Raw genomic sequence first — 24,744 nt, 5'->3', positions numbered from 1 at the left:
TACTCTAGGACTCCCATCAAAGCCATGGCTCCTCTGGAAATAATGGACAGGGTATATCCCTCGATATTTGTGAGGCCAGCCATGTAGAATATACACATCTATCTATCTATCTATCTATTCACTTGCCCATACTGAATCACCACCAAGGGGAATCGAACTTCTGTCTCCCACACAAAGTGCGAGAGTTATAACCACTGAACTACAGCGCCACAAAAACTCAATTATATGTATACGAGTAGGGAGGTGTTTAGTTAGTGACGCTAACCACATAAAATATATGTGTAGCCAGCTACTAACAAAGAAAATTAGTCAAAAACAAAGAGAAACATTTTAATGATGATCTGTTAAACAGAGCCATGGATTTTTTGGTTAAAAAAATTAACTTTAAACGAGGGAATTGTTCTTTTTTTTTTTCTTTCATGAGCAGTTGTTTGGGTAGCTACTACACTAGCTACACATGCCAGTAGCTAGCTAGTAGCTAGCTAAATAGATAAGTTGGTAACAAAGCAAATCTTTTGCTTCATCTCGGTTGGAAATCTGAAAAACATTTTAATAGCTGCAACTCAGTTTTAAGAGATTTACATATTTTTAAAGAACCAAAGCATATTTGACTCGAGAACTTGTCAATTTGTGCAAAAACGAAACAAAAACAAACGAACCATCACGAGTTTGTGATTTTAAATGATGGCTTATAGTTATTACGTATAAAGAATTTAAAATATGTAAGGTATTTTTACCAACTTGTGCACCCGATTTCTTTAGCAAATTACGATGGACAGAGGGGGGTATTCTCGTCCCCAGGGTTTGTTGGCTATGTCCAAGCCGTTAGCGCTTACTTGACGGTCTGCTGGATGTCAAAAAGGCAAAATACCTTGGAGACGAGGTTGCAGACGGGTTATTGGAGCAGCTTGTCTCTCTGAAGGGGACAAAAAATTTATTGTCTCCTTTTTAAGAGAGGTTCTGCTATAATTAACTTTGTTAGCCCAATTTCATTTTATAGATCAAAAACAAAGTACTGGACCGTGTGAGTTGTATATAATTCAGTGCTGTGGCAGTAAAATATTTATGGCACAACCATTTTCGTCTCTGGAGCTCTTGATAACCTCAGAGAGCTCTGGGGACGAGAATGGCCACGAACCGCAAAAATAAACGGAGAAAAGTTAGCGCCGCCACCATCAATGTCAACCGTTTGTAAAAATCACAAGGACTGCGAAAAACAACGCACAGGTTATTACAACTACTATAAATTTTAACCACTCATAACATTCGCAAGGACTACAAAGAAAGACGCACAGATTAGCGTCAACTACATTCGTAACACTCGCAAGGACTACAAAGAAAGACGCACATATTAGCCTCACTAACCTTGTAACAATCACAAGGACTACAAAGAAAGACGCACAGATTAGCGCCCACTACACTCGTAACACTCGCAAGGACTGTAAAGAAAGACGCAGATATTAGCCCCACTAACCTTGTAACAATCACAAGGACTACAAAGAAAGACGCACAGATTAGCGCCAACTGTACTCGTAACACTCGCAAGGCGGATAATAAACATGATTTATTTATATCTCTATTTATGTAACATAAAACATCAAGAAAACCAAAAACTATAAAATTATACAAATACATACATATCACTCCTTTAGTATTTTTATGCTTCCCAAGGTTTTAACACACTTTTATTTTTTTGTAAGCATAAACTTGATAGGTCGCAAAATAAAAATCAAGCATAATTGAAGCATAACTCCTGAACTTCAGGAGCGTAATAATTTGGGTCTAATTTGCAAAAGGTAATACAGACAATATAAAGATCTTAAAATTAAAATAATTCATCTGTGAACATTTTTGATCAACGAAAAGGAACTGCTTGAATTGCATTACAAATCTGTTCGAATTTTTTTTTTCAAAGTTAAAAAATATTAAGGTTGGTACAACATTCTGCGCAAATGGTACAGACTTAAACTGACTTAAGACTGACCAACATTAATAAGCATTCTGTAAGTTTTCATAAGAATATGACACTAAAAAAATATGCTATACTTATAAAAGAGTGTAGAAGTGTACCAGTATTTTTCATTAAGGTCTTGAAAAACAATGGATATAACTCCAATAACGTATGACTGGCAACGAAAACAAAGATTTTAGACAAGTACAGTAACGGAAATATTTATCAAAAATTTGATTCTAAATTTAAAAATTATAACATTAGCGACGTATTATATAAAAACGCACAAGAAAATACCAAAATATTTCTACATATCTTGCAATTTTTTATATAAATCTCGGTCTATTTGCACAAGCAGAATTATTGTAAGAAATTTTAATGCGAAAAAATTTTCGAAAAATATTGGGAAATTAATTTCCGCCATCATTAAACACTGTGGAGGAGAATTGCATCGTATGTGCGTACAACATTTGTTAAAAAGAAGAACTCGCATTACAGTAAAAACGATAAAATATCACTCACGTCTTTTATCTTATATATAAATTCGCTAAAAGTTATGTTTTAGTACCCCTGAAGTTTAAGTCACTAAAATAGTTAAGATTATTGACTTAATAAACATGACTTCCATGCTAGTAAATTATACGTGTTTACCAACTTTCTCGATGTTTTGCACATTACAGATGGCGAGCAAATATACACAAAAGACTGGGTATAAAGTTTAATGTTACATCTGCTGATTGTTTATGTAACTTAGAATGTCATCTTGTTGCATGCTGTCCACATTTCCTACTGTGGATGATTTAAACAAGTCATCGTCAGCCTCGTTTTCAAACAATGATGACGTCTTATTCTTTTGAAATATATCAGAGATATCATCGCTCTTTCGATCTTTCCTAAACATAAAAAAAAAAGTTTCTATATGCTAGTCATTTGCACAAAAAAAATACCAGTGCGACCCCCCGTCGTACATTTCCCCATTAGTATTTCGTGCATCCTTGCCTGCCTGTTAGTATGAAGTTATAAAATTTACTTGGACAGGGGGGGTATTACTATGATTATTGACGCGATTAAATGGCGTTTTCGATTAAAAAAACACCCAGTTCTTAAATTGTCTCGCATACAGATAAAATAATAAAATAACTACAATATTCTTTTGTTTTGTTTAATTTTATCGAGCGTTTATAACAGACTAACGCATCGCAAGTTACAACACCAAAATTTTTCCGCCGGGATCAGTTACACAAATAAAAAGCCGCGTGTCAATAGAATACAGAACTTTCTAAATACCCTTTGAGGTTACACAAAAAATCCTTTATATTTTTCTAACTTTTCGGAAAACAAGCCCCTCTTTCTAAATCAGGTGTAAACTCTTTTTCTGGCATTTAGATCATTCGTTGATCCAGAAAAGGATGTCAATTTAGTTAAGAGGCCATTTCATGCCAAATCTTTCACTAAGCAATATAAAAAGCAACTTACTTAAAAGACTGGGTTCTTGGTTGCTTAAACATGCTGTCCTTTTCTTCATCTTCAAGCGTAAATAAATCTGTATTGTTTGACTGGCTAGTTTTTTGTCGTGGAGTAACTACTGGCTTCTGTACTTTGATAGCAGACTGCTTTATCGAATTTCTTCTCAATGCCAAAAGTTCATCCAGGTCGTCAGTCAAACTACAGAAAAGAAGAAAGAATTAAAAGACATTTATTGAGGCGCTTGACTTTATGAAAACATATGGAAATAATATATAAAACCTTTACTTAACTTAAAAAGGCGTATCATATTACTTTTATTTGATAACGTTGAGTCTCGTAACACATGCGCAATGTTTATATGTGAGACATTTTGCAGAAAAAAAGGGAAAAACTTTTTGGTTGGCTTATTACCAGGAAAGGTTAATAAACTCTCAGTCAAAACCGAGACCGGCTTTCCATTTATACAAATACAAGAAATTCTGTCTATACAGATTGCCGATCAAGCAATGTTGAACAATACTAATCTCACCCTGTTAAACTGGACTCATCTTCACCATCCAACTCGTCGTACTTGGGACCAACATCACCTTTACTTACACTGGCTGGTGAAAATATATCGTCGTCATTTTCATTGCTATCTTCTTCAAAGAGCGATTGTGCTTTTGTGTTAGAACTATTTAGATTTTTGACAGGTTCTTCGCTAAGAACTTTATCTTCAGTTGTGTTCTTTGTTTCTGCTTTATTTTTGAACAAATCCTCGTCTTCAACCTCTTCAATGTCTTCTTGTTTTTTAACCTTCAAAAACATGAAATAATTTTCAGTACTGGTCCATGGAGTTTGCAGGGATGCTTTTATTAAAAACAAGAATAATTATTTATGGCACTTAAAGTTTTAGTTCCGACCTGCGAAGATGGTGTAGTGGTAGCGCATTCGACTTGTAAACATAAGGTTTCAGGTTCAAGTCCCCATTCCGGCGCCCCGTAAATACCGTGTTGTCAGCCCATTTGGTGCTATCTACTGACCGCTAACCGGCTTGTGTAGCAGGCAAGCAAGTTAGAGCAATGTTATACGTATCTCTGGCGGTAATGTAACATAGTTACAGTCGGAGGGGAGGAACATCCAACCGTTAGGTTGGAATATCCAAGGACGTTAAAACTTCCCGTTACTTTACTTACTTTTAATTCACATTAAAACTTGGCAGTTGCAGTGAAAAATGTTCACAAAAATTCGCAATTCACCGCGATTTTTTTAAAATTGCATAAAAGATGCACTTGCGAAAGTTTTACTTTTATTTTGTTCCCTTATTCAACTGTTGTTCATGCATGGAAGCGTGTAATTGCAAATAGAGTATAAATGCTTGACGTGTGATACAAGTTTGCCGTGTGATATAAGTTTGCCGTGGTAAAATACAAGTTTGCCGATGTAAAATACAAGTTTGCCGATGTAAAATACAAGTTTGCCGATGTAAAATACAAGTTTGCCGATGTGAAATACAAGTTTGCCGATGTAAAATACAAGTTTGCCGATGTAAAATACAAGTTTGCCGATGTGAAATACAAGTTTGCCGATGTAAAATACAAGTTTGCCGATGTAAAATACAAGTTTGCCGATGTGAAATACAAGTTTGCCGATGTAAAATACAAGTTTGCCGATGTGAAATGCAAGTTTGCCGATGTAAAATACAAGTTTGCCGATGTAAAATACAAGTTTGCCGATGTGAAATGCAAGTTTGCCGATGTAAAATACAAGTTTGCCGATGTGAAATGCAAGTTTGCCGATGTAAAATACAAGTTTGCCGATGTGAAATGCGAGTTTGCCGATGTGAAATGCAAGTTTGCCGATGTAAAATACAAGTTTGCCGATGTAAAATACAAGTTTGCCGATGTGAAATACAAGTTTGCCGATGTAAAATACAAGTTTGCCGATGTAAAATACAAGTTTGCCGATGTGAAATACAAGTTTGCCGATGTAAAATACAAGTTTGCCGATGTGAAATGCAAGTTTGCCGATGTAAAATACAAGTTTGCCGATGTAAAATACAAGTTTGCCGATGTGAAATGCAAGTTTGCCGATGTAAAATACAAGTTTGCCGATGTGAAATGCAAGTTTGCCGATGTAAAATACAAGTTTGCCGATGTGAAATGCGAGTTTGCCGATGTGAAATGCAAGTTTGCCGATGTAAAATACAAGTTTGCCGAAGTGAAATGCAAGTTTGCCGATGTAAAATACAAGTTTGCCGATGTAAAATACAAGTTTGCCGATGTGAAATGCAAGTTTGCCGATGTGAAATGCAAGTTTGCCGATGTAAAATACAAGTTTGCCGATGTAAAATACAAGTTTGCCGATGTGAAATGCAAGTTTGCCGATGTGAAATGCTAGTTTGCCGATGTGAAATGCTAGTTTGCCAATGTAAAGTAGGTAAATGACAGTTCACGTTAGCAATTTTTTGCCGACGCTAAATAAACTGAATTAGAAAAGCTGATCAATACAACAACACATCAATACACATTCATCCATACATCCATACTAAAAAATTTCAGGCAACGAGAAGAAAACAAAGGAATGTCACAAACACACATAGCCAGTCCTATATGCACAGCCAATCACCCATGCACAGTCAGCCACGAATGTATATACATCTAGCCACACATACACAGCCAGTCACTCGTCATCTAGTCTCTTGTGATAATTATGTTTTACTATCACAAATAATTAGTTAATAAAAATATATTTTAATACTTACTTCCACTGGTGTTTCTTTTTTTTGTTCCTCCTCCTTTTTTTGAACATCCTTTTGTCGTTCCCCTTTTAAAAATGACAGTACCATAGGGCTCGAACATAACTTCTGTGTTACAGCAACCAGTTTCAATACTTCATCCATACATTGTAGCTTAGCATTTACATTAGATGATAATAAGGTCTTGCTTGGCAAGGAAGGAAAATTAACACTTGGGAATCTTTTGTAAAGTTTGCTGTACAAATCTTCGAATTCTTCAAATGATTTCGATACCTAAAATTACCAATGGGGATTTTCCAATTTATATGCTAAGCCTATATGAAAGGTAATGCAGAAATTTAGTTGGGTAACAATTACTGATTATAAATGCCTCATGTTTTTGCATGGTTTCACTTACCATGAACTGGACGACGTCTGATTCTCTATGCTCTCTATCTTTGTAATAAAATAAATTTGTGACAACAATGACATGATATAAGAATGTATTTTTTAGTCTGTGTGGTATTTCTTGATAGTCAGATACATAAAGGTCAATGCCAGTAGCTTTATTCTTTAGCTCCCTGAAAAATACCATATCAGCAAAAGTTATGAAAAGTAACAGAAAGTACAGCATTGCATTATGAATCAGTGATCAACAAAATTATTGTTGTTGTTTTTCTATTCACAATAACGGCTAATTTGTTCCAACTAAAAAAGTCGTATAAATTCTACTTTGAGGGTGTAAAGACTACGCAAAAGACACTTTTGCAGCTTACCTTAAATGCAAAATTTTTGTATTTTTCCTAACTAGTTTTTATAGTATAACTCTTTAAAAAATTCTTATCTTTTGGAATGAGTAAGCTGTACTAGCAAATGTTTCTTAAAATTATAGGACTTCTACTACTTGTTTTCTTAAACGGATTTTTAAAAAAGAAGTGTGTATAAAACATTGTATATAATATAATGTTTTTTACCAAATTTGGTTGGTCAACTGGATTTTTTCAGATTTCCAATCAGTAAAAGTAAGTTTGTTTAAAGAACAAAAAACAACACAGTAACACAAAACCTTTATCTTCAGGACTTTTTGACACTTTAGTAGTCGTTATATGCATGAAAATCCTGTGTGAAAAAATCAACGGGAATCACACAATCATAGCCCTCCGATTATACCCACTAAAGAAGTAGCATTTGGCTACTATTCTAAATACACGGAACATGATATCATGGAATCCCGCTTAACCTATCTTTAATCTTTGTTTGAGTTGGTCTTAATTCACCACGCAAGCCCTTTTTTGCATGAGAATAAAGAAATTATTAACTATAGCTGCCCAAGAGAACATCAAAAGTTGTTGTATTGTTATCCATCGAAGTTAGATAAAGATAAGAAGTAGGAATTTCGGTTTATTGTTCTTATAATAATATAATTTACCACTTTCGTTAACACACTTGAGGTGAAAAATTGAAACAGTCCTGTCTAAAAACATTAACATTCTATGCAGAATTCGAAAGCTCCTGTAGAATAAATCCTTGTAAACAAAACATAACGATGTTCGACACTTACAGGAGAATGTGAAAAGTTAAGTGTGCAACTAAAATTTATTTATATACAGCAAATATTTAAGTAAATTTTTTAACTAGCTAGCCAAAATTACATGGGCTTTTCATAATGCCCAAGTAACCAAAAAGCCAGAGAAACGAGTCTGTTATATATTCGTTGTCATGTATTTAGTATTTTTGATAAAACTAGATATCAGATCATCGTTTTTTATGAACAATGTAGCTACATAGCTAACTAGCTTTGTTGAAGAAGCATCCAAACAGAATGTTGCTGAATCTGATTATTTCAACAGTTCAACTTGACATTGTTGCTGTTTCTATCCTATGAAAATGTTTTTATCAATATCTATTATAGGAGTAAGATAAATAATCATTTCCAATGCTTCTTATAACTTGTTTTTTTGTGCTTGTTTACATTTTTAGCTACCATTTTTTTTATGACGAATAACACTCCATAACGACCCTTTGTCAAGAGCGCTAAGCCAATCATAATGTCTAAACACCTGTATTGTCTGCTTACAAAACCAAGACAGTTAACAAGAAATGGTCCCCGGTAAGAGTAAAACATATAAATGCAGGATAACCTTTCAAAATCTTTTCAATATGAGGCAGACATCACAAATATTTGGTGTTAGGGTCACCCGTCCAACCCTCTTTTTTAATCACAATTATTGACATAACAGAGTTGGAAGAACTAGAACCACAAAAATATTATATAAATTTTTTTCCACATAAATCCACCATTATTTTTGTTTCGCTTTGAAAATTCTGCCATAACTTCCAAGGTTCCTGAGACTAATTTAAAATGATGTGTCCCTACTTTTGGGCAAAAATGACTCCAACACTCTTTCTAGCACAGTTTACTTGGCTATGGCTATGAACATTAACAGCTCTTAGCAAAAAATAAAGTATATAACATATTTTAAACTTCAACTAAGCCTTTTACGTTTTTACTTCCTCATTAAAGACAGTTTATAACCACTTGTGATTAAAAAAAATTATAGAAAGAAAACGCTAAAATTTATTTAATTATATAAATGGTGTTTTTCTGTGGCGTTGAACTTTTAAATTTTATTACTTTTTATTTTTCTCCTCAATACTAAGTGTTTTACTAATGGAATCCTTCAAGGATGGTTAAGAAAATACCAGGGCCATCACGTTTGTATGGAAACTATTTAGAAAATAACAATCTTACAATTGTCAGGTTTGGAAACATTATTGAAAGCACTGGTACGGTTGTCTTTTGAAGAAAAATAAACTGAAAAATATTTTTTTTATCAATAACAGAAATTATTATATAAAGTAATAATTTTCATCACCATTGTCATCATAAGCTGCCATTTAACTTTCCGTTAATAATTTTACATTTTTATATATCTTCCACAATAATAATAATTAATGACTTCACTTGTAACATTTTCATATGGTTTGAAATTCCCAGTTGAGAACATAACTGGAACTTACACTATGTTTGTTCTCAATGCTAAAACAACAACCTCTGTGCAGTGTACATTTCATTAATTTATCTCACTTTAATTTATTAATTTCTATAAGCGTGCGGTTCTAAAATTATCAAAGCTTTTAGCACATGATTTATTGCAGGGGCGCTTTTTTGTTTGATAGACCTGGTGCAGTATTTTCTTTTTTTTGCAATACATCAGTAAGTTGAAAAAAGTTAGTATGTATGTATATTATTGGGAAAACTAAAACCACTATGGCAAAATTTTGACTTCATCAGGGTCTGCCTTGATTATTTATGACAGCAACAGCTGAACAGTTTAGATTACATGATTTTACTCTCTTGCTAACCTTCTCTGTACATTGGCTATGACATGATATCCTAAGCCTTAAGTCTAGAATTTACAATATTACCTTTGTGATTTTACAGAACACTCAGCTTGGAGTAGATCACGGATGAATTTTGTATGGCATCTATTGTACAGTAATTATTTATTGGATACAAAACAAACCTATATTATTATAAATTTAGATAGGCTGGAAAATACTTTTTTTTAAAAAAAATTATCACTGTGTGTACTCTCCTCTACAGATCCCCTTTGGTAATTCACTTCACCAAGTTTTTATAATGTTACGTCTGTTTTTTAAGCACCAGAAAAAGGTATACATAACGATTTTACAAGCAGCTACTAGCTCCATCTGAGACAAATCACCAAGTATTGCAACCATTTTAATCATAAAATAGACTTTAAAGAAATTCAGGTGAATGTCACATTGAAAAAAATACATTAGGAATTAAGACGCAAAAAACAGCACTAGGCCGTATGGGATCTTTCCCTGATCGGGTTACTCTACCTCGATCAAGGTACATCACCCAATCAAGTGAGTGCGCGACCACCCATTTTTCTTGCTTAAAATTACTTTTAAAAAGGGCAAGCCGCTGTCCAAAAGTGCATCATCATCATCATCATCATCATTTTCGACTTAACAACCTTTTTCCATGGTAGCATGGGTTGGACGGGGTATATTAATGACCCTCTTCCAATCTGATCTATACTGTGTTAAATCTAAACTGCAATATAATTTTTGTTTACAATAAATCATAAACTTATTTTGCGCCGATTCACTGATAAAAAAAAATCAATGTGCAGTTACGATGTTATTGATAACTTCTTAAGTTGGATTGACTACATGGTGCATATTTTCAGTCAGGTTGCACATGTTGAGGCTCTGAAGCTCGTTTTAGTTGTCTTATAGACGTGCGGTTGAAGTTAGTTTAGTAAGAAGCCAGTATAGCAAGCTATATAGAGAAAAATGTGCTATCATATGTGACACAAAGTATAGTAGAGAAATATTAATATCTTTAGCATAGCTAGCTATCTCTAGACCTTGAGCTGGCTAGGTGCTAGGTTCATCAACGCTCTTTCTTAATGGGCTTAGGAGAGAACTAATTCTCTCCCAAGCCCATTTGGTTTGTTTATGTATTTAGCTAGCTAAGAATTTACTGCCAGTTATGACTTACTCAATTGGGTGGTCGTGAAAAATTGCTGCCAGTGTTGACTCACTCGATCAGGTGATTTACTCAATCAGGGGACACTCACCCAATTAGGGAAAGATTCAGTACTGCTAGGGGACGTCTTAGTCAATTTATTTTTCACTAGACCCTGTTGTGCAAACACTCACCTTGTTGACAAGCATTTTTGTAAATTTGTTTTTAGGGATGGCTTATATTAACAACTATGAATTTATGTGGCCAGGGGTGTTGCCAGATCGTTTTTGGATAATCACGTAATTAGGACGGTATCGCGAGATATATAGCCAGCTACGCTAGCTATACAATACCCTCGTTGGGCTTCAAATTATGTTAACACATTTGAGCATTTTATAAGCAACATACAAACTAACCTGTTGGTTAATATTGGTTTCCCCGACATTTTTCAGAGGTCAATATTTGGTGTCAATACGACAACACGATGCACACCTTGCCTTGCAACAAAAGTAAAAAGAAAAACAAGATATCGAAACTAGTCCCCAGGTTTTGGCATTATAGGGCGCGATATTGCAATTTAATTAGTTATCGGATGCCATATCGGTCATCACCGCTTAATAAAATTCAGTGACGCTGTGAAAGTTCTTTCTTGATTTACAGGAGAATCTACAAACATTTGACGAATTTGTAATATTAAATGTAAACACTCTTATGAAAATTAAAATTAAATAGCTACTTTTAAATTCTTGCAGTAGCGAGTTTTCCTAAGAATAAACACCAGGTCGTGTTCTAATTGATAAAGGGAAATATTTCGCCCTGGAAATGCACGAACTGATTCTACTTTTCGGCGAAGCGAATATTCGAAAGCAGAATCAAAACAAACGAAACTGCGCTTGCTCAGATCCATTTCGCCGACGAATCCGTAATCCAATTTGCCTCGTGGAAATAGCTCTTATCGAGAGTGGCCATACTATAATACTCCATCCGCTCTCAACCAAACTCGTTCTCAGCGTTTCTTAGGTATTTTTCGTCTCAATGAGAAAAACCTAAGAAGCGCTGGGAACGAGTTCGGCTCTCAACCACTGGTGTATTTTTTCGCCAAAATTTTAAATACAACTATGATGAAAAGTTCTATATAGCTACACACAGGATCAGGCAAGGATTTTCACATTACCGTCAGTAGACCTCGCTTATATGCAATTAACACCCAGAACATATTCCTCGCACAACTAAACGCACGGAATTAAACGTGTAACGTGTAGCCACATTCTATTTCTGATCGCTTTGTTTTTGTCTGAGTTAAGTTAAGATGAAATGAATACGAATGTGGCTCTACTTTCAGGATTATTTCCGTTTTCCGATTAATGTTGATTTTGAAATCGGGAGAATCAAGTAAAGGGTTTCAAATGCTGAAAAGTGAAAATGATGATGAATGCCTCCTTTTGGTTGGATCAGATTTTGGAATCACCTGATTTTAGATTAATAGGTAACGTTCTTTTCTATTCTGAAAGTACAAGAGACCAGAGACCGTCTAATGCGTCTTTCGATACGTTGCTCTTCCCACAAGTGAATTAGGGAAGAGCGTTGATGAACGGAAAATACTGTTTAAAGACCACCGTTATAAATGTTAGTCCGTCCTGTTTATAAACGCATTGGAAGTTGGATCAGGACAGTAACACTGCTCGGACAATCTAAAAATTGACTTTTTGTTCTAAATATGCTGACACTGCGAAGGAGTGCTTTTCGGAATAACGGATGTAAAGTTTAAAGCTCTTCTTCTACGTGACTTCAAAACGCACGATAAACCAAAAACTTTTCACGGTCTAGTAACCAGCATTTATAATTGGTATAACTACGAGTTATACCAATAAAACAATACCAACAGTATAGAACAATTTTCTTAATCTTCTTTTTCGAATGTTTAGATCCATGAACTAAAGAGAAAATGTTCAATGTTTTACTTTTTGAAATCACAAAGAGTGCCCTGAAATGTGTCCCATGCACTATTTTTTTAGATCCCATAAAACTTAATTTATTAATAAGAAAAGTCACGGTGATCGTAAAATTGAAGGAGAGATAATATGTCTATTTAACGGATTTTCAAAGAAATGGCCTACTCATCTTCTAGAAGACGAAACGATTAAGAATGATTAAAAAAAATCTAACGAAGATGAATTTAACAAGATCTAGGCACAGCAATTAAAAAATAATATAACTTACGTTCTGATGAATAGGCCAAAATTTATATCAAGAGGATGTTTCAAAAGCTTAGAAGTGTCATGGCAAATTTTACGGAAATGTTAAGGCAATTTAACGCGGAAAAGTTTTGAACAATTTTATTGATCATGAGTTAAGGCCTAAGTACACGATACGGTGCATATTTTTTAGAAAAGATTCGATATTTACTTCAAGACGAAAATGACAAGTATAGCGAGGTCGTTAGATAAGCCTAAAACATTACCTCAAGCGGTATTGCCTTAAAACTTTTATTCCACACAAAAGGAAACGCAAGAAAAAAAGAATCCACCCTTAACTTTGCTTGCAACTTTCTAATACTCCACACTAGACAAAATTGTTTAAATTAAAAATTTTGTTAAAAACACAATAAGCAAATTCAAGTTTCTAAGGTAAGGTTGTGGTTACACTGTTAAACTTTTTGGTAAAGCTAAAGGTTAATTTTAGCGCTAACAAGCCCTTTGCTGCGTCGGCTGCAAAGTTTAGCTTCGCTAAATAGCAAATATTCCGCAGTTTTCGAACAGCATAAGTCTCTTTCATAAAAGTAAAATTAGCCTGCTAAAATGTAAGCAATGGTAGAAATATGGCAAACAGTTGATAAACTTTAACACCTTTGATCACACGCGAAGTAAGTACATCTTAAATAAACTGATAAGTATGGCTAGCGTTTAAACAATCAGCTATATCATGCCGAATTTGAGCATTTTTCTTTTTAGTTAAAGAACATTTATCTTTTAAAACGCGATAATCGGTTTCAAATTTTGATATGCTATTTTTTTAGTCTTTTCTCCCATTACTGGGAAAATTCAACGTCAATAAAGACAATAAATGCACACTTTGTTGGACTATCCAAAAGCTCTTGTTGTTTTTTCGTTTGATTTTACGCATGAATTGACTTAACTCACTATGTATTCGTAAACAATCTTTCGCATCGGTGGTTTCGAACATTCGAACATTCGAACATGTTACATTGAAAATGCCGAAGTGATTTTTCGTTTTAAAAATAAATTAAAAGAGAGATTTAACACATATACAAAAGGATAGCTTTATGTTTCACAAAGAGTATGTATGGATAAGTAAACAACCAGGGACTGCGCATGAATAGGATACAATAAACATGGTGTCGTTGCGTGTATTTTTATTGGCTTTAAATTGTTGCATACTAATAAGCATCACGTGTGGACTTAAATTAAAAACCCAGGAAAAACTTAAACGACTGCGTGCAAAACACACAAATATATACAAAGACTTTATAAGAGAAAAACATAACGGCACAACGTTAGATATAATAGGCAATGCACCGATAGCAAACAACACAAAGCGTGAGTATGTGTATTACCCAGAAGAGGGTGGTCATAGAAGACATATGCACGGTCACTTCCACGGTTTTCATCACTTTCATGATATGGGAGGTTACGGCGGTGGTGGTGACGGTGATGGCGATGGTTGTTGTGATGGATGCTCGTGTGGAGGGGAGCAAGAAGAAACACCAGAATATACGCACACGCACCATGTAGTGCGTTATCATCACCATGTTGGTGAGTTCCCACATCTGTTGTTAGCTAAATTAACACATGTTACAGTCGTCAGTAAACTGGTACTTTTCACAAGCTGCTTTCATCTGAACTAATGTAGATGTGAAATTGTGGAGTAATTATAGTCAGGAGCTGTTAAAATTGAACATTTGTTAGCATCGAGACCTGCGTCAAAGGCCTTCCTACTGTTTACTTTGTTTCTGTTTCTTTCACAGAAAATGAGGCCGCTAATGTCTCGACCTCCTTTTGTTGTTAGTTTACTTTGTTCCGAACAAATTCAGAAAACACGGAGTTTTCTAAACAGTAATTAAAAGATATATTCAAGTTATCGCATGTGTCTTTAATTCTTCGTGATTTTCGATCATCTGCCGTTTTTACAACGAAAAGGCAATATCAGGCAACAAAAGATTAGGTAGATATATTTATAAAAGTAACTACACTTTACTGAGATTAATTACTATTTTTTAGTTCATGGTCGGTGCGAGCCAAGTCCCTGCTTAAACTCCGGAACTTGTACTATTCTAGCGCACGGTTACGAATGCACGTGTCCAGTAGGATATTTAGGAATACATTGCGAAAGTAAGTTGTTGGTGTACATCTTTATTCTTGTTTTTTGTCGAGCATAGTGGATACACAACCGTGATATGCCGTTAACATATGTCTACTAAACTTACGGGAATGCAGCTAGTCTTATGTATGATGGGTGTTTTTGCATAGCTTTGCTTCAGTTTTTTCGAATTTTGTTTTTAGGTTAGTATAGTTTTTTTGTGTTAAGACCTTGCTTAGATATGTAAATATTTTGAATTGAAATTCGTCAGTGTCGGTAGTTGCCAATAAAACCTGCAAAATGTATATTTTTTATTTCTTTTTTGCATTCTATCTTCATTTATTATGTTTCTTCAGCTCGAAGTCAATGCGAGCCAAATCCTTGTAGGAATGGTGGAACTTGTTACGATGTAGGAGGAAGTTTTGAATGTGTTTGCCAGACTGGTTATAAAGGTCTTCATTGCGAAGGTGAGTGTTGTGTTATTCAGAATCAAAATCGGAATCGATACTTTTAGCAAGGCTTTCAAACTTTTATTGCAGTTGCAAGCAAAAGCCTTTAGTGACTTTGAAAGTCTTATAATCAAGCAGATTAGGCATGTTGGTGCGGTTGAAACGCTTTTATGAATATTTTTAATATTTACATAAACCTAAAAGTTTGATAATAAACTCCGTCCCAGTCCCAGGCAATGTACAATGTTTTGATATATATTGAAAATAGTGATACATTGAAATTTTATTTTATAGAGGAGAATAAATGTCACCCTTCACCTTGTAAAAACGGAGGAACGTGCACCGAAACAGAAGAAGGATATGAATGCTCGTGTAAGGAAGGATACAAAGGAAAAATATGCGAAGGTATGGATATATGTACAGCTTGATGCTACAATTTAAAAATGCAGCGTCAAAAGTAGGGTATGGCTAAACTATGTCAAATGAAAATGGAACTAAATATAGCAACAAAAACGAATATGAATTAATGAACACAATTAAATTCTCACTTTTGTCGTTTTTAATCAGGTAAAATCTACCTCCCTCTCCATCGTTAGTTCTTCATTCAAATCTCACCATCTTTTTGTTTAGAAATTAACCAATGCAGCCCTAGTCCTTGTAAAAATGGTGGAACTTGTTCAGAACGAAATGGTAAATTTGAATGTACTTGCACAATTGGATTCAAAGGCGTGACGTGCGAAGGTAGGTTATAAAAAAGGTAACGCCCTTTTAACTCCCTTGTTAACGCCTTGAGCAACCTCCTTACTCGCTGTACTATTTATTTCAGAACAGTCGATAGTTTACAGCATCTTTTATGATGAATAGAATTGTCTCATCTCTTTTACCTTTCACCTTTCATTCTGATCAGACCTTTGGGTTTAGAGCTACTCTATTTTAACTACTATTATTTAGAAAACATTTTGTTTTTCTTTATGCTAGCTCGAAGTAGTTGCTCGTCTAATCCTTGCCTGAATGGTGGTACATGTAACGAAGAAAATTTTGGTTACTCCTGTACATGTAGAAGCGGGTACAAGGGAAACAACTGCCAAGGTAGGGAATTATTTATTATTTAACGTTACTTGCAAAAAAACTTAGATGTTTCAGTTGAGGTAACAAGGGCGTTTTACAAATAAGCCACATTGTCTTTCTTAGATTGTTCGTTTGCATTATAATTTATGTGTTGTGACGTAATTTTTATGACATAAGGCTTAAAATGTAAAAATAAAATTACGGAGGATATTGGTTTGTCATTATTCCTTCTTTTTCTCTCCAGTACCTTATCTTCAGCACTTTTATTTTCATTTTTCATTTCTTGTTTCTTTTCTTAGATCATGTTTGCCATCCTTCTCCATGCGCAAATGGAGGAACCTGCTATGTTAAAAATGGATCTCCTTACTGCGCATGCTCAGACGGATTCATTGGTGACAAATGTCAACGTAAGTCTCTTGCATCATTCTTCAACTGCAATGTCTGTCACCATACTTCATAGTGTTCAGTATATTTATCCTATCGTTTAGTTGCAAGTCCGTGCGCTGCACAGCCATGTCTTAATGGAGGTACATGCTATGAGTACTTTAACACACCCGATGGCGGTGCACCAATAGGAGGATTGATTGCTGGAACATCACCTTTGTACCACTGTCATTGTCCTGAAGGATTTACAGGAAAAAATTGCGAAGGTAAGAAAGTAATTAGCTAATATTGATTTTATTTACACGGTGTGGAGTTAGGTAAGTACAAATTACTTTTCAATAAAAACTGCTCCTTTAAGAAAAACATAATATTCAAGAACGAAGATATGAGTTTTAAATTAAATACCTAAATCGATGTAAGCATTTCGTTTCTAAGAGACAAATGTTGAAATTTATGGCCTTCTTATACCCTAATGTATTGTTGTCGTTTTTCGTGCCATAAGGTATGTCCCATATTTATTTAAAATGTTGTGGCGGATCTGTTTTAATTTTGCATGTGATCATTTTTAGAGGATGCGTGTCGCTTCTGTGATCCACATGCAGTGTGCGAAAGAGGGCGATGTATTTGCAAAGATGGATACACAGGAGATGGAAAAGTTTGTATCAAAAGTAAGTAGGTAACAAAAACGCTTATGCAACACACCCAAACGATTCAAGATATTAAGTGAAAAAAAAACACTGACACTAAAATTGGTTAGGTTTGCTCTTAAACAGAGAGGAGAATATATGAGAAAAAACAATTTCATTGCATTTTTAATCTTATATTCCTAAAAATCTATAAAGAGCAGAGCATCTTCAGATCACCAGTGGTGATCTGAAGATGCTCTGACAAAGATCAGGGAGAAAATCTATCAAATTTAATTTGTTATTTATTGCCTTAAACCCAAGAAATATTTGCTAATTAACTATGAAAAGGCAAACCTATAAAGAATTCATTATAAATTACCATTAAAAAATCAAATTGGACCATATGGTCCTTCTTTTCTTACTGTCAGGATGGGCGCGCATGTACGGAACTTTGTAAACATTTACAACTTGTCTATAGAGTCAAATAAAGACTACAGATCGTGCACTGGATTAATTAAAAACTAATTTTAAGCTCGTAAAAATCGTTGGTTTACCTGTCATACAAATTCCGGTCCTTAGATTATCACCAATCGTATTCTCCTAAGATGAACTAAGTGAATAACTTTCCAGGTGTTCAGAAAATGGCTGTGCGCAACTATTTGAAGCGCACAGAATGCGAATATTTTTACAGAAAGAGTTTTTATGCAATATTTAATTGTTCGTTCTTTTGATCGCATGATGTAAGGAATTAAATTAGTCGCAGCGCCGGGGCGTTAATTTGATTGGTGTTTTTGGGGAGAAACATGCGTTTTGGAAAGGGGCGCTAGTTCAAATGTATCACTAATTAAAGAAAAGGATGAATGTCAATGCAGTTGACATTTACGTTTTTGGCCATTATTACTGTTTTTTTCACCCTTTGGCGTAATAAAGGGCGGCGTAATAAGGGCCGTCGTTCAAAGGGAAGGCGTTAAATCAGGGCAGAGAAACAAGGACCAATAAGGTAGATTTGTACGTGTAAACAGATAAATCTGTTTGTTAATATGACGCCATATTTATTTTAATTTTCTTTAGAAAGCATGTGTCATCCCAACAACCCGTGTTTGAATGGTGGTACATGTAAAGATTATTTAGGTTCATACGATTGTATATGTCAGACAGGGTGGACTGGTGAACATTGCCAAGGTAAGCGCATGCGCTAAAGCGTAACTAGATCATGTCTTACAGCTTCGTATTTGTGTTCTGTTTCAATTTTAACACTTCGATTAGTCATTCTGTTAAAATTAAAATTTGATTAATCCAAAGGAAAATTTGTCACAGGATATTACAACCAAGGTCAAATCCAACGTCACATCAATAACTTTCAAAAGTATTTATTCAAGCCAAGTTTATTTTGACCCGTTTAAATCATTTGGAAGAAATTTTTTGGCTATAAATCAACCATCACTTGAGAAAAATCTAACAGCAAAAAGAGCGCACGTATCTTTTAAAAGAAAAGTGTTTTTTTTTTGTTTGTTTTAACATAAGCATCCTTAACTTTGTTGGCGAAATTTATCTCTATATATTCTTAGCATATTCTAAGCACAGTTAAGATTGAAAGATTTGAGAATGCGCACTGGTGTGAAAATTACCCTTAAGTTGTCAATTTAACTGACAGACAGACAACCAGATTTTATGGGGAAAATACTTCAAATAAAACCCGTGAAAAAAATTTAAATCAATGATAGGATGCAAGTGTATGCGAGCTAACGAAAATTAAGATGCAAGCAAGATTCTAAGATGAGCATTAGGATATTCTTAACTTTTTTGTCTAATTCCATCTTGAATATTCTTATAGAGTACATTCTTATAAAAATGCATGTAGTTAAGCTCTGTTATGGTCACTCTAATAAAGTCTTAAAACAAATATTGCATACACGTGAAAATTTTTAGTTTGTTTACAAATAATTTTTTTTCATTTTTGCAGATCGCAAATTTTGTGAACCTAATCCTTGCAAAAATGGCGGTACTTGTATTCCTCTTACTGGCAGTTATAAATGTTTATGTGATGGATACAAAGGAAAAGATTGCGACAGTAAGTTAAACATGAATAATTTTGTTTTTCCCAGACCTTTGCAAAGAAAGGTCGTTATTTATTTATTTATTTATTTATTTATTTATTTATTTATTTATTTATTTATTTATTTATTTATTTATTTATTTATTTATTTATTTATTTATTTATTTATTTATTTATTTATTTATTTATTTATTTATTTATTTATTTATTTATTTATTTATGTTGTCGTTGTTGTTGTCGTTGTTGATGGTGTTTTAACAATCATTGTTAGAATGAAACCGTCAGCTATCTTTAAAAATTTTCCTAACGTTAGCAACATCTTCTATGAGATATTAACTATTGCACTTTTTCTTTTCTCAGAGCCAGATCCTTGTGAACCAAACCCTTGTCAACACAATGGAAGATGCAGTGACTTCAATGGTGCACCCACGTGTGAATGTGACGTCAGATACACTGGGTCGAAATGCGAAGGTAAGTTTTCCGAAAATCAAAATATAAACTCTCTACTTATCAGTACTTTATTTCCACAGATTACTTTGGAGGAATGCTTCTTCGTGTGAAGGATAGATACAAACCAACCTCGTCTCTAGGTCTCTCAGTTTCTTAACAGAAGTGTGCTGGGCTTCGCAAATATAATTGATGAGGTGGTCTAAAATGCCTTTTTGTTAATTTTTTTGTTAGAAAAATAGGAAATATACAGGAAGTGAATCAAAAAGTCAGTTTTACATTCGATTATGGCCGAACAACAAACTGTAATCTCCGAAACATACTATCTAGTCTGATTACTACACTTGTATCGCATATACAAATGTTATTTAGAGTTAGTAAGTCAAGTTATTTGCGATTGAATGCAATGAATTAGAAAATGATAGGAAATAAACAGAAAGGAAATCAAAAAGACTAGGAACGAAGTTGTGAAATCTTTTTCTTATTTGAAGTTGTGAAGAGTCATCTCATTGATTGCTATAGGAAAACAAAACTTTTTTTTATGTTTAGTTGATAACTGCGAGAATTGCCACACTTTCGCTCAGTGTGTAAACGGTAGATGCGAATGTAGTCCTGGGTACGAAGGTGATGGGAAAGAACGTTGTGATAAAATAGGTAGACTTTTTTATTTTTACATTTATTTTGTTGTCAATTCTCAACCTCGTCCCAGGGCATCTTGTATCTTTTCTCAAATTGAGACGGCGTATCGTTGTCCCGATCTCAGAAAAGATACAAGACGCCTTGGGGACAAGGTTGTTCAATTTTGTATATTTTGTGTAAAGCAACAAGTATTTGGATAAGAAATTAAAAAATATAGCACGTTTAAAATTTCCCCAGCATTTATAAATGAAGACATTATAAAAGTTTAAGGATGATATTGATACCTCACCATTTTTCTATAAGTAGTACAAAAGCCTATTTTTTTCTAAAACATTATCATTACAGATGCCAAAAATGAAGTTAGAAGCAACATATGTCTCTCTTCACCTTTTGTTATTATTATTTTTAGAGGAGAAACATCAAGATCCGTGCGTGAACAATATGTGTGAAAATGGAGCACAGTGTATGGCTGATGGAAGTAATAATTATAAATGCATATGCCCTGATGGATTCGAAGGGCGTTACTGCCAAGGTATATTACCTTTAAATTCACTCGATTATCATTTATTGGTAATGCTAAGAACTGTTTTAAGATTTTTTTTTTGCAAAAACTAAAAAACCTTTTTAAGTAAGGAAATGCAATATATGTATTTTATCACACAAACTTACATTTTTTTCGGTGCAGTTCGCTGCCTGATTATAAGGTTTTGAATGCGATAAAAATTAGGACTGACTAAAAAATAGAGACCATAAGGTTTTCCTATAGTCAGTATTTGCGTAGTTCCATGTAAAATGCCCACAGATACCTTTACTATTCTAAAGATAATGCAGGTTTGTATTTTTTTCACTCTGAAGTAAGATAATATAAAAGCCAGTGACAACAAAAGACGTGTTTATTCTATTTCCAGATCGTGTTAGTGGAGGTCATGCAGACCCGTGTGCGAACAATCCATGCAGTAATGGCGGCACGTGTATGGTGGTTGGTGATTCTTTTCAATGTAACTGCCCACCAAACTTCAAAGGTCCCAGATGTGAAGGTATGTATTTTACGGGGTTTTTTATTTGAAAAAGCTAAAAACGGTGCTGCGGAAACAGTTTTCATTCAGTGAAATGTTATTTGAAATAAAGTTAAATAAAAGGTTTTTTTTTCTTTTCCGCGGACAGCTCTAAATCATTTGGATACGTTGAAAATATCTTTTTCGGTTTTTGATTTCGCAAATATTACAATTACTTAAAAAAATCGCAAAATCAAAACCCGTGAAATTTTTCAATGTATTATAAGGGTTTTATTATTTTTTCAAGTCTCGAAATATCCTCTCGTAATTGGAGGAATGCTTTTTTGGCTGAATTTAAAAAAACTGCAAAATTTAGAAATTTATTACGAAGAAGAAAACTTTAATTTTAATTTTTCTTCTCCCTTGTTTAACAGAAAAAATTGGTTCAGCTGAGCCAACAGTATGTCATCCGAATCCATGTTTAAACGGTGGCAGTTGTAAGGAGAATGGGAACGGGTTTGATTGCATATGCGATATACAATACACCGGCAGTCTTTGCGAAGGTAATGTTGTTTTAGAAAATGGCGACAACTTATGACAGATGTACATACCTCACTTCGCTTTCTTTCATTCATTTATTCATTCATTCATTGATTCATTTATTTATTTATTTATTCATTGTTCATTCATTCATTCACTCATTCATTCGTTCATTCATTTACTTATTTGTTTAATTTAGTGGATAAATGTGCGAAATGCGATGCTCACGCAAAATGTATTAATGGTCATTGCAAATGTCGAACAGGCTGGGTTGGCAATGGATATGAATGCGTCAAAGGTTTGTAAAAGAATATTACGATTGACGTCATTTTCTTCAAAGCATAGTAGTCACACCGGAACCAATCAATGTTGTAATATGCTCGGCACCTTCGTTTCCGGGGCTTGTAACCAGATGTCAGAGCCGTTTTTATTTACTAAACGGCTATAAAGATTTCCACCGGCCTTAATGTGAAAAAGCAAAAATACCTGGGAACAAGGTTGATCTTCTAGGCAGTCTGCTATTTCCCAGTAATTGTAACCAAGCGGTAAAAGTTTTCATTCTAACCAATTCAAAACAGTGATTACATCGGTGTTGTTCTGTATATACTTAGAACAAGGTTTGGATTATTGTGATAACTCAGTACATTGTTTAACGGATTTTCGTAACTCAAATCCCAAATTGCAATAAATAAGGAGAAAATATTACAAATATGCAAAGTTAGAATAGAAGAAGTTAATTGCATATTTACATTTTTTGCTTTAGATGACGGTTGTGGCGGCAAATGCGGTATCTATGCCGAATGCGTCACTCATGCGTGTCAGTGTCAACCAGGATATGTCGGGAATGGCTACACGTGTCAAGGTATGCCTTTTAAGTCATTGAAAGGTGAAATATATACAAGGCATGATCTGCTTATGTGATTTTTGCTTATAATCCTAAACTCTTTTATTAACTACAACACAATCGCGAAAACTGTCGGTGTTGTTTGGTGGAAATATTTGAGCTTTAACACTCTTTGGTTTGGGTATTTCTAATGACCGAGAATATTCTTAGCCAATTGTCTATTTTAATACACCAAAAATGTATCTCTCCTATATTTTAGCGGCTTCTGCTGCCCCTCCGCCACCGCCACCGCCACCGCCACCACCGCCTTCGTCGTGTGGATATTGTGCAGCTCCACAAGAATGCATGCCTTCTGGATCTTGTGGCTATCCAGTGAACTATAAAAGGAAAAACGTTCCCAAGCACATAACAATTTAGTAAGTAGTATATTGACACTGCTACGAAGATCTGGTAACAAAGTTACGCCTGTTTATATAACGGAATTTCCCATACCTTATGTCATGCGGCAAGTGTAGAACATTTTCTGATACATGTCTTGAGCTGTTAAAATGACGTTGTAATTAGCATCAAAAGCGAAAGGCAATTTTTTAACTGTCGCTTATCTTTTTACTAATTATTTTTGAGCAACCTATGCTACAACCTCTTTCCCAGGGCATTTTGCCTTTCCATTCCGTAAAAGCGGTCCAGGGGCCACAAGACCCTGGGAACGATGTTGCCTATGTCAGTTCTCCTTAGGGCAAAGTCCCTTTGCTTCCTTTTTAAAAATAGGTATAACAGTAGTATAAACTAAACGACATAGCTACCTGTCAAAGGCTTGTTGTAAAACTATGTTGGCCACGGAATATTAGAATCTAAACTCCATGACATTTAAGGTTTAGAAAAATTGGAACGTCTCTATTTGCAATAAATTAACTCAATATGTGTACTTTCAAAGGCAATTTCGGGACATATTTAAATTTTTTTTAAATTTCCAGGGCAAATTTTACAGGATTTTCAGGACCGTGGTCACCATGCAAAAAAAGAAAAACTAAAGAAAGTGTTTAGCCGTCTCAGATATAAAATACCCTGGAAACAAAGTTGTCTAACATATGCTATTTCTTCAATTTAGATTTACCAACAAAAATTCGTTTCTGTAAAGTTCTATGCGTGGGAATAAATCTAAAAATTACAGACTGGTCTGTAAAATTTTTTTTCGAAGCTGATCAATCACCACCGCGGATCTAAAATTGACTTTTTGTACATTTTTTCGCACTTACCTACTGTTAAACTTGAAACAAACGTGGAAGAGTGCTTGCAGATACACACGCGAAGAAAATTTAAAATAAAAATGTCAGAAGAATCATGATTATCAGAACTTGATTCAACTTTTTTTTCGTTAAATGAAAACTTATGAACTTGTATATTATTAAAAATTCGAAATCTGGTTAATAAACAAACCGGGACCACCCAGGTGCCATTAAAGCTATGTAAAACATCTTCTTATAGACTGTTTAAAAATATTTTTATATATACATACATACACGCTATAGAAGTTTATTTTTTACGATTGTAATTACCACATCACGACACGAAAACTTCCTACATTAATTTGTATTTTGCTCTCCTCTCTCCTCCGTTTAAATAACCGTCCTTAAAGTTATGCTTCTTGATGTTGTTTACGCGCTGGAGATAATTGCTTCAGCAAGGATCAGCATGGCTAAATGTTGTGAAATGTTCTCGTGGACCTCACAAATTTTGCTTA

The 24,744-nt window shown here is 34.3% G+C and overlaps 2 protein-coding genes across 2 annotated transcripts; one reads left to right on the top strand and one right to left on the bottom strand.

Moving 5' to 3' along the window:
- Positions 1-668: 668 nt before the first annotated feature.
- LOC130647514 (HCLS1-binding protein 3-like) lies at positions 669-11,203 on the bottom strand. The gene is made up of 6 exons (XM_057453396.1): positions 11,055-11,203; positions 6,553-6,715; positions 6,162-6,428; positions 3,948-4,213; positions 3,428-3,616; positions 669-2,844 (listed from the first exon to the last, which is right to left on the bottom strand). The coding sequence occupies exons 1-6, from the start codon at positions 11,081-11,083 to the stop codon at positions 2,676-2,678; spliced, it is 1,083 nt and encodes a 360-aa protein (XP_057309379.1). The 5' UTR covers positions 11,084-11,203; the 3' UTR covers positions 669-2,675.
- A 2,582-nt stretch (positions 11,204-13,785) lies between these two features.
- On the top strand, positions 13,786-24,586 carry LOC130647510 (neurogenic locus notch homolog protein 1-like). Its single transcript, XM_057453387.1, has 20 exons — positions 13,786-14,411; positions 14,877-14,987; positions 15,312-15,422; positions 15,699-15,809; positions 16,035-16,145; positions 16,383-16,493; positions 16,772-16,879; positions 16,961-17,122; positions 17,426-17,524; positions 18,554-18,664; positions 19,446-19,553; positions 19,899-20,009; positions 20,535-20,639; positions 21,034-21,156; positions 21,533-21,661; positions 22,054-22,182; positions 22,359-22,457; positions 22,923-23,021; positions 23,263-23,419; positions 24,112-24,586. Coding segments are annotated over exons 1-20 (2,517 nt in total). The 5' UTR covers positions 13,786-13,990; the 3' UTR covers positions 24,113-24,586.
- The last annotated feature ends 158 nt before the right edge of the window (positions 24,587-24,744 follow it).

This window comes from Hydractinia symbiolongicarpus, chromosome 6 (assembly GCF_029227915.1).
Source record: "Hydractinia symbiolongicarpus strain clone_291-10 chromosome 6, HSymV2.1, whole genome shotgun sequence".
NCBI lineage: Eukaryota > Metazoa > Cnidaria > Hydrozoa > Anthoathecata > Hydractiniidae > Hydractinia > Hydractinia symbiolongicarpus.
The sequence above is the reverse complement of the archived record's forward strand: the minus strand, read 5'-3'. Positions and strand labels throughout refer to the sequence as shown.

Excerpts from the sequence above, each read along its gene's own strand:
- LOC130647510 (XM_057453387.1), top strand. The coding sequence starts at position 13,991 with ATGGTGTCGTTGCGTGTATTTTTATTGGCTTTAAATTGTTGCATACTA. Across the intron at positions 15,810-16,034 it reads CAAAGGAAAAATATGCGAAG|AAATTAACCAATGCAGCCCT; the intron begins GTATGGATATAT and ends CTTTTTGTTTAG. Across the intron at positions 20,640-21,033 it reads AGAACGTTGTGATAAAATAG|AGGAGAAACATCAAGATCCG; the intron begins GTAGACTTTTTT and ends TATTATTTTTAG.
- LOC130647514 (XM_057453396.1), bottom strand. The coding sequence starts at position 11,083 with ATGTCGGGGAAACCAATATTAACCAACAG. Across the intron at positions 6,716-11,054 it reads AAACCAATATTAACCAACAG|GGAGCTAAAGAATAAAGCTA; the intron begins GTTAGTTTGTAT and ends GGTATTTTTCAG. Across the intron at positions 2,845-3,427 it reads CCAAGAACCCAGTCTTTTAA|GAAAGATCGAAAGAGCGATG; the intron begins GTAAGTTGCTTT and ends TTTTATGTTTAG.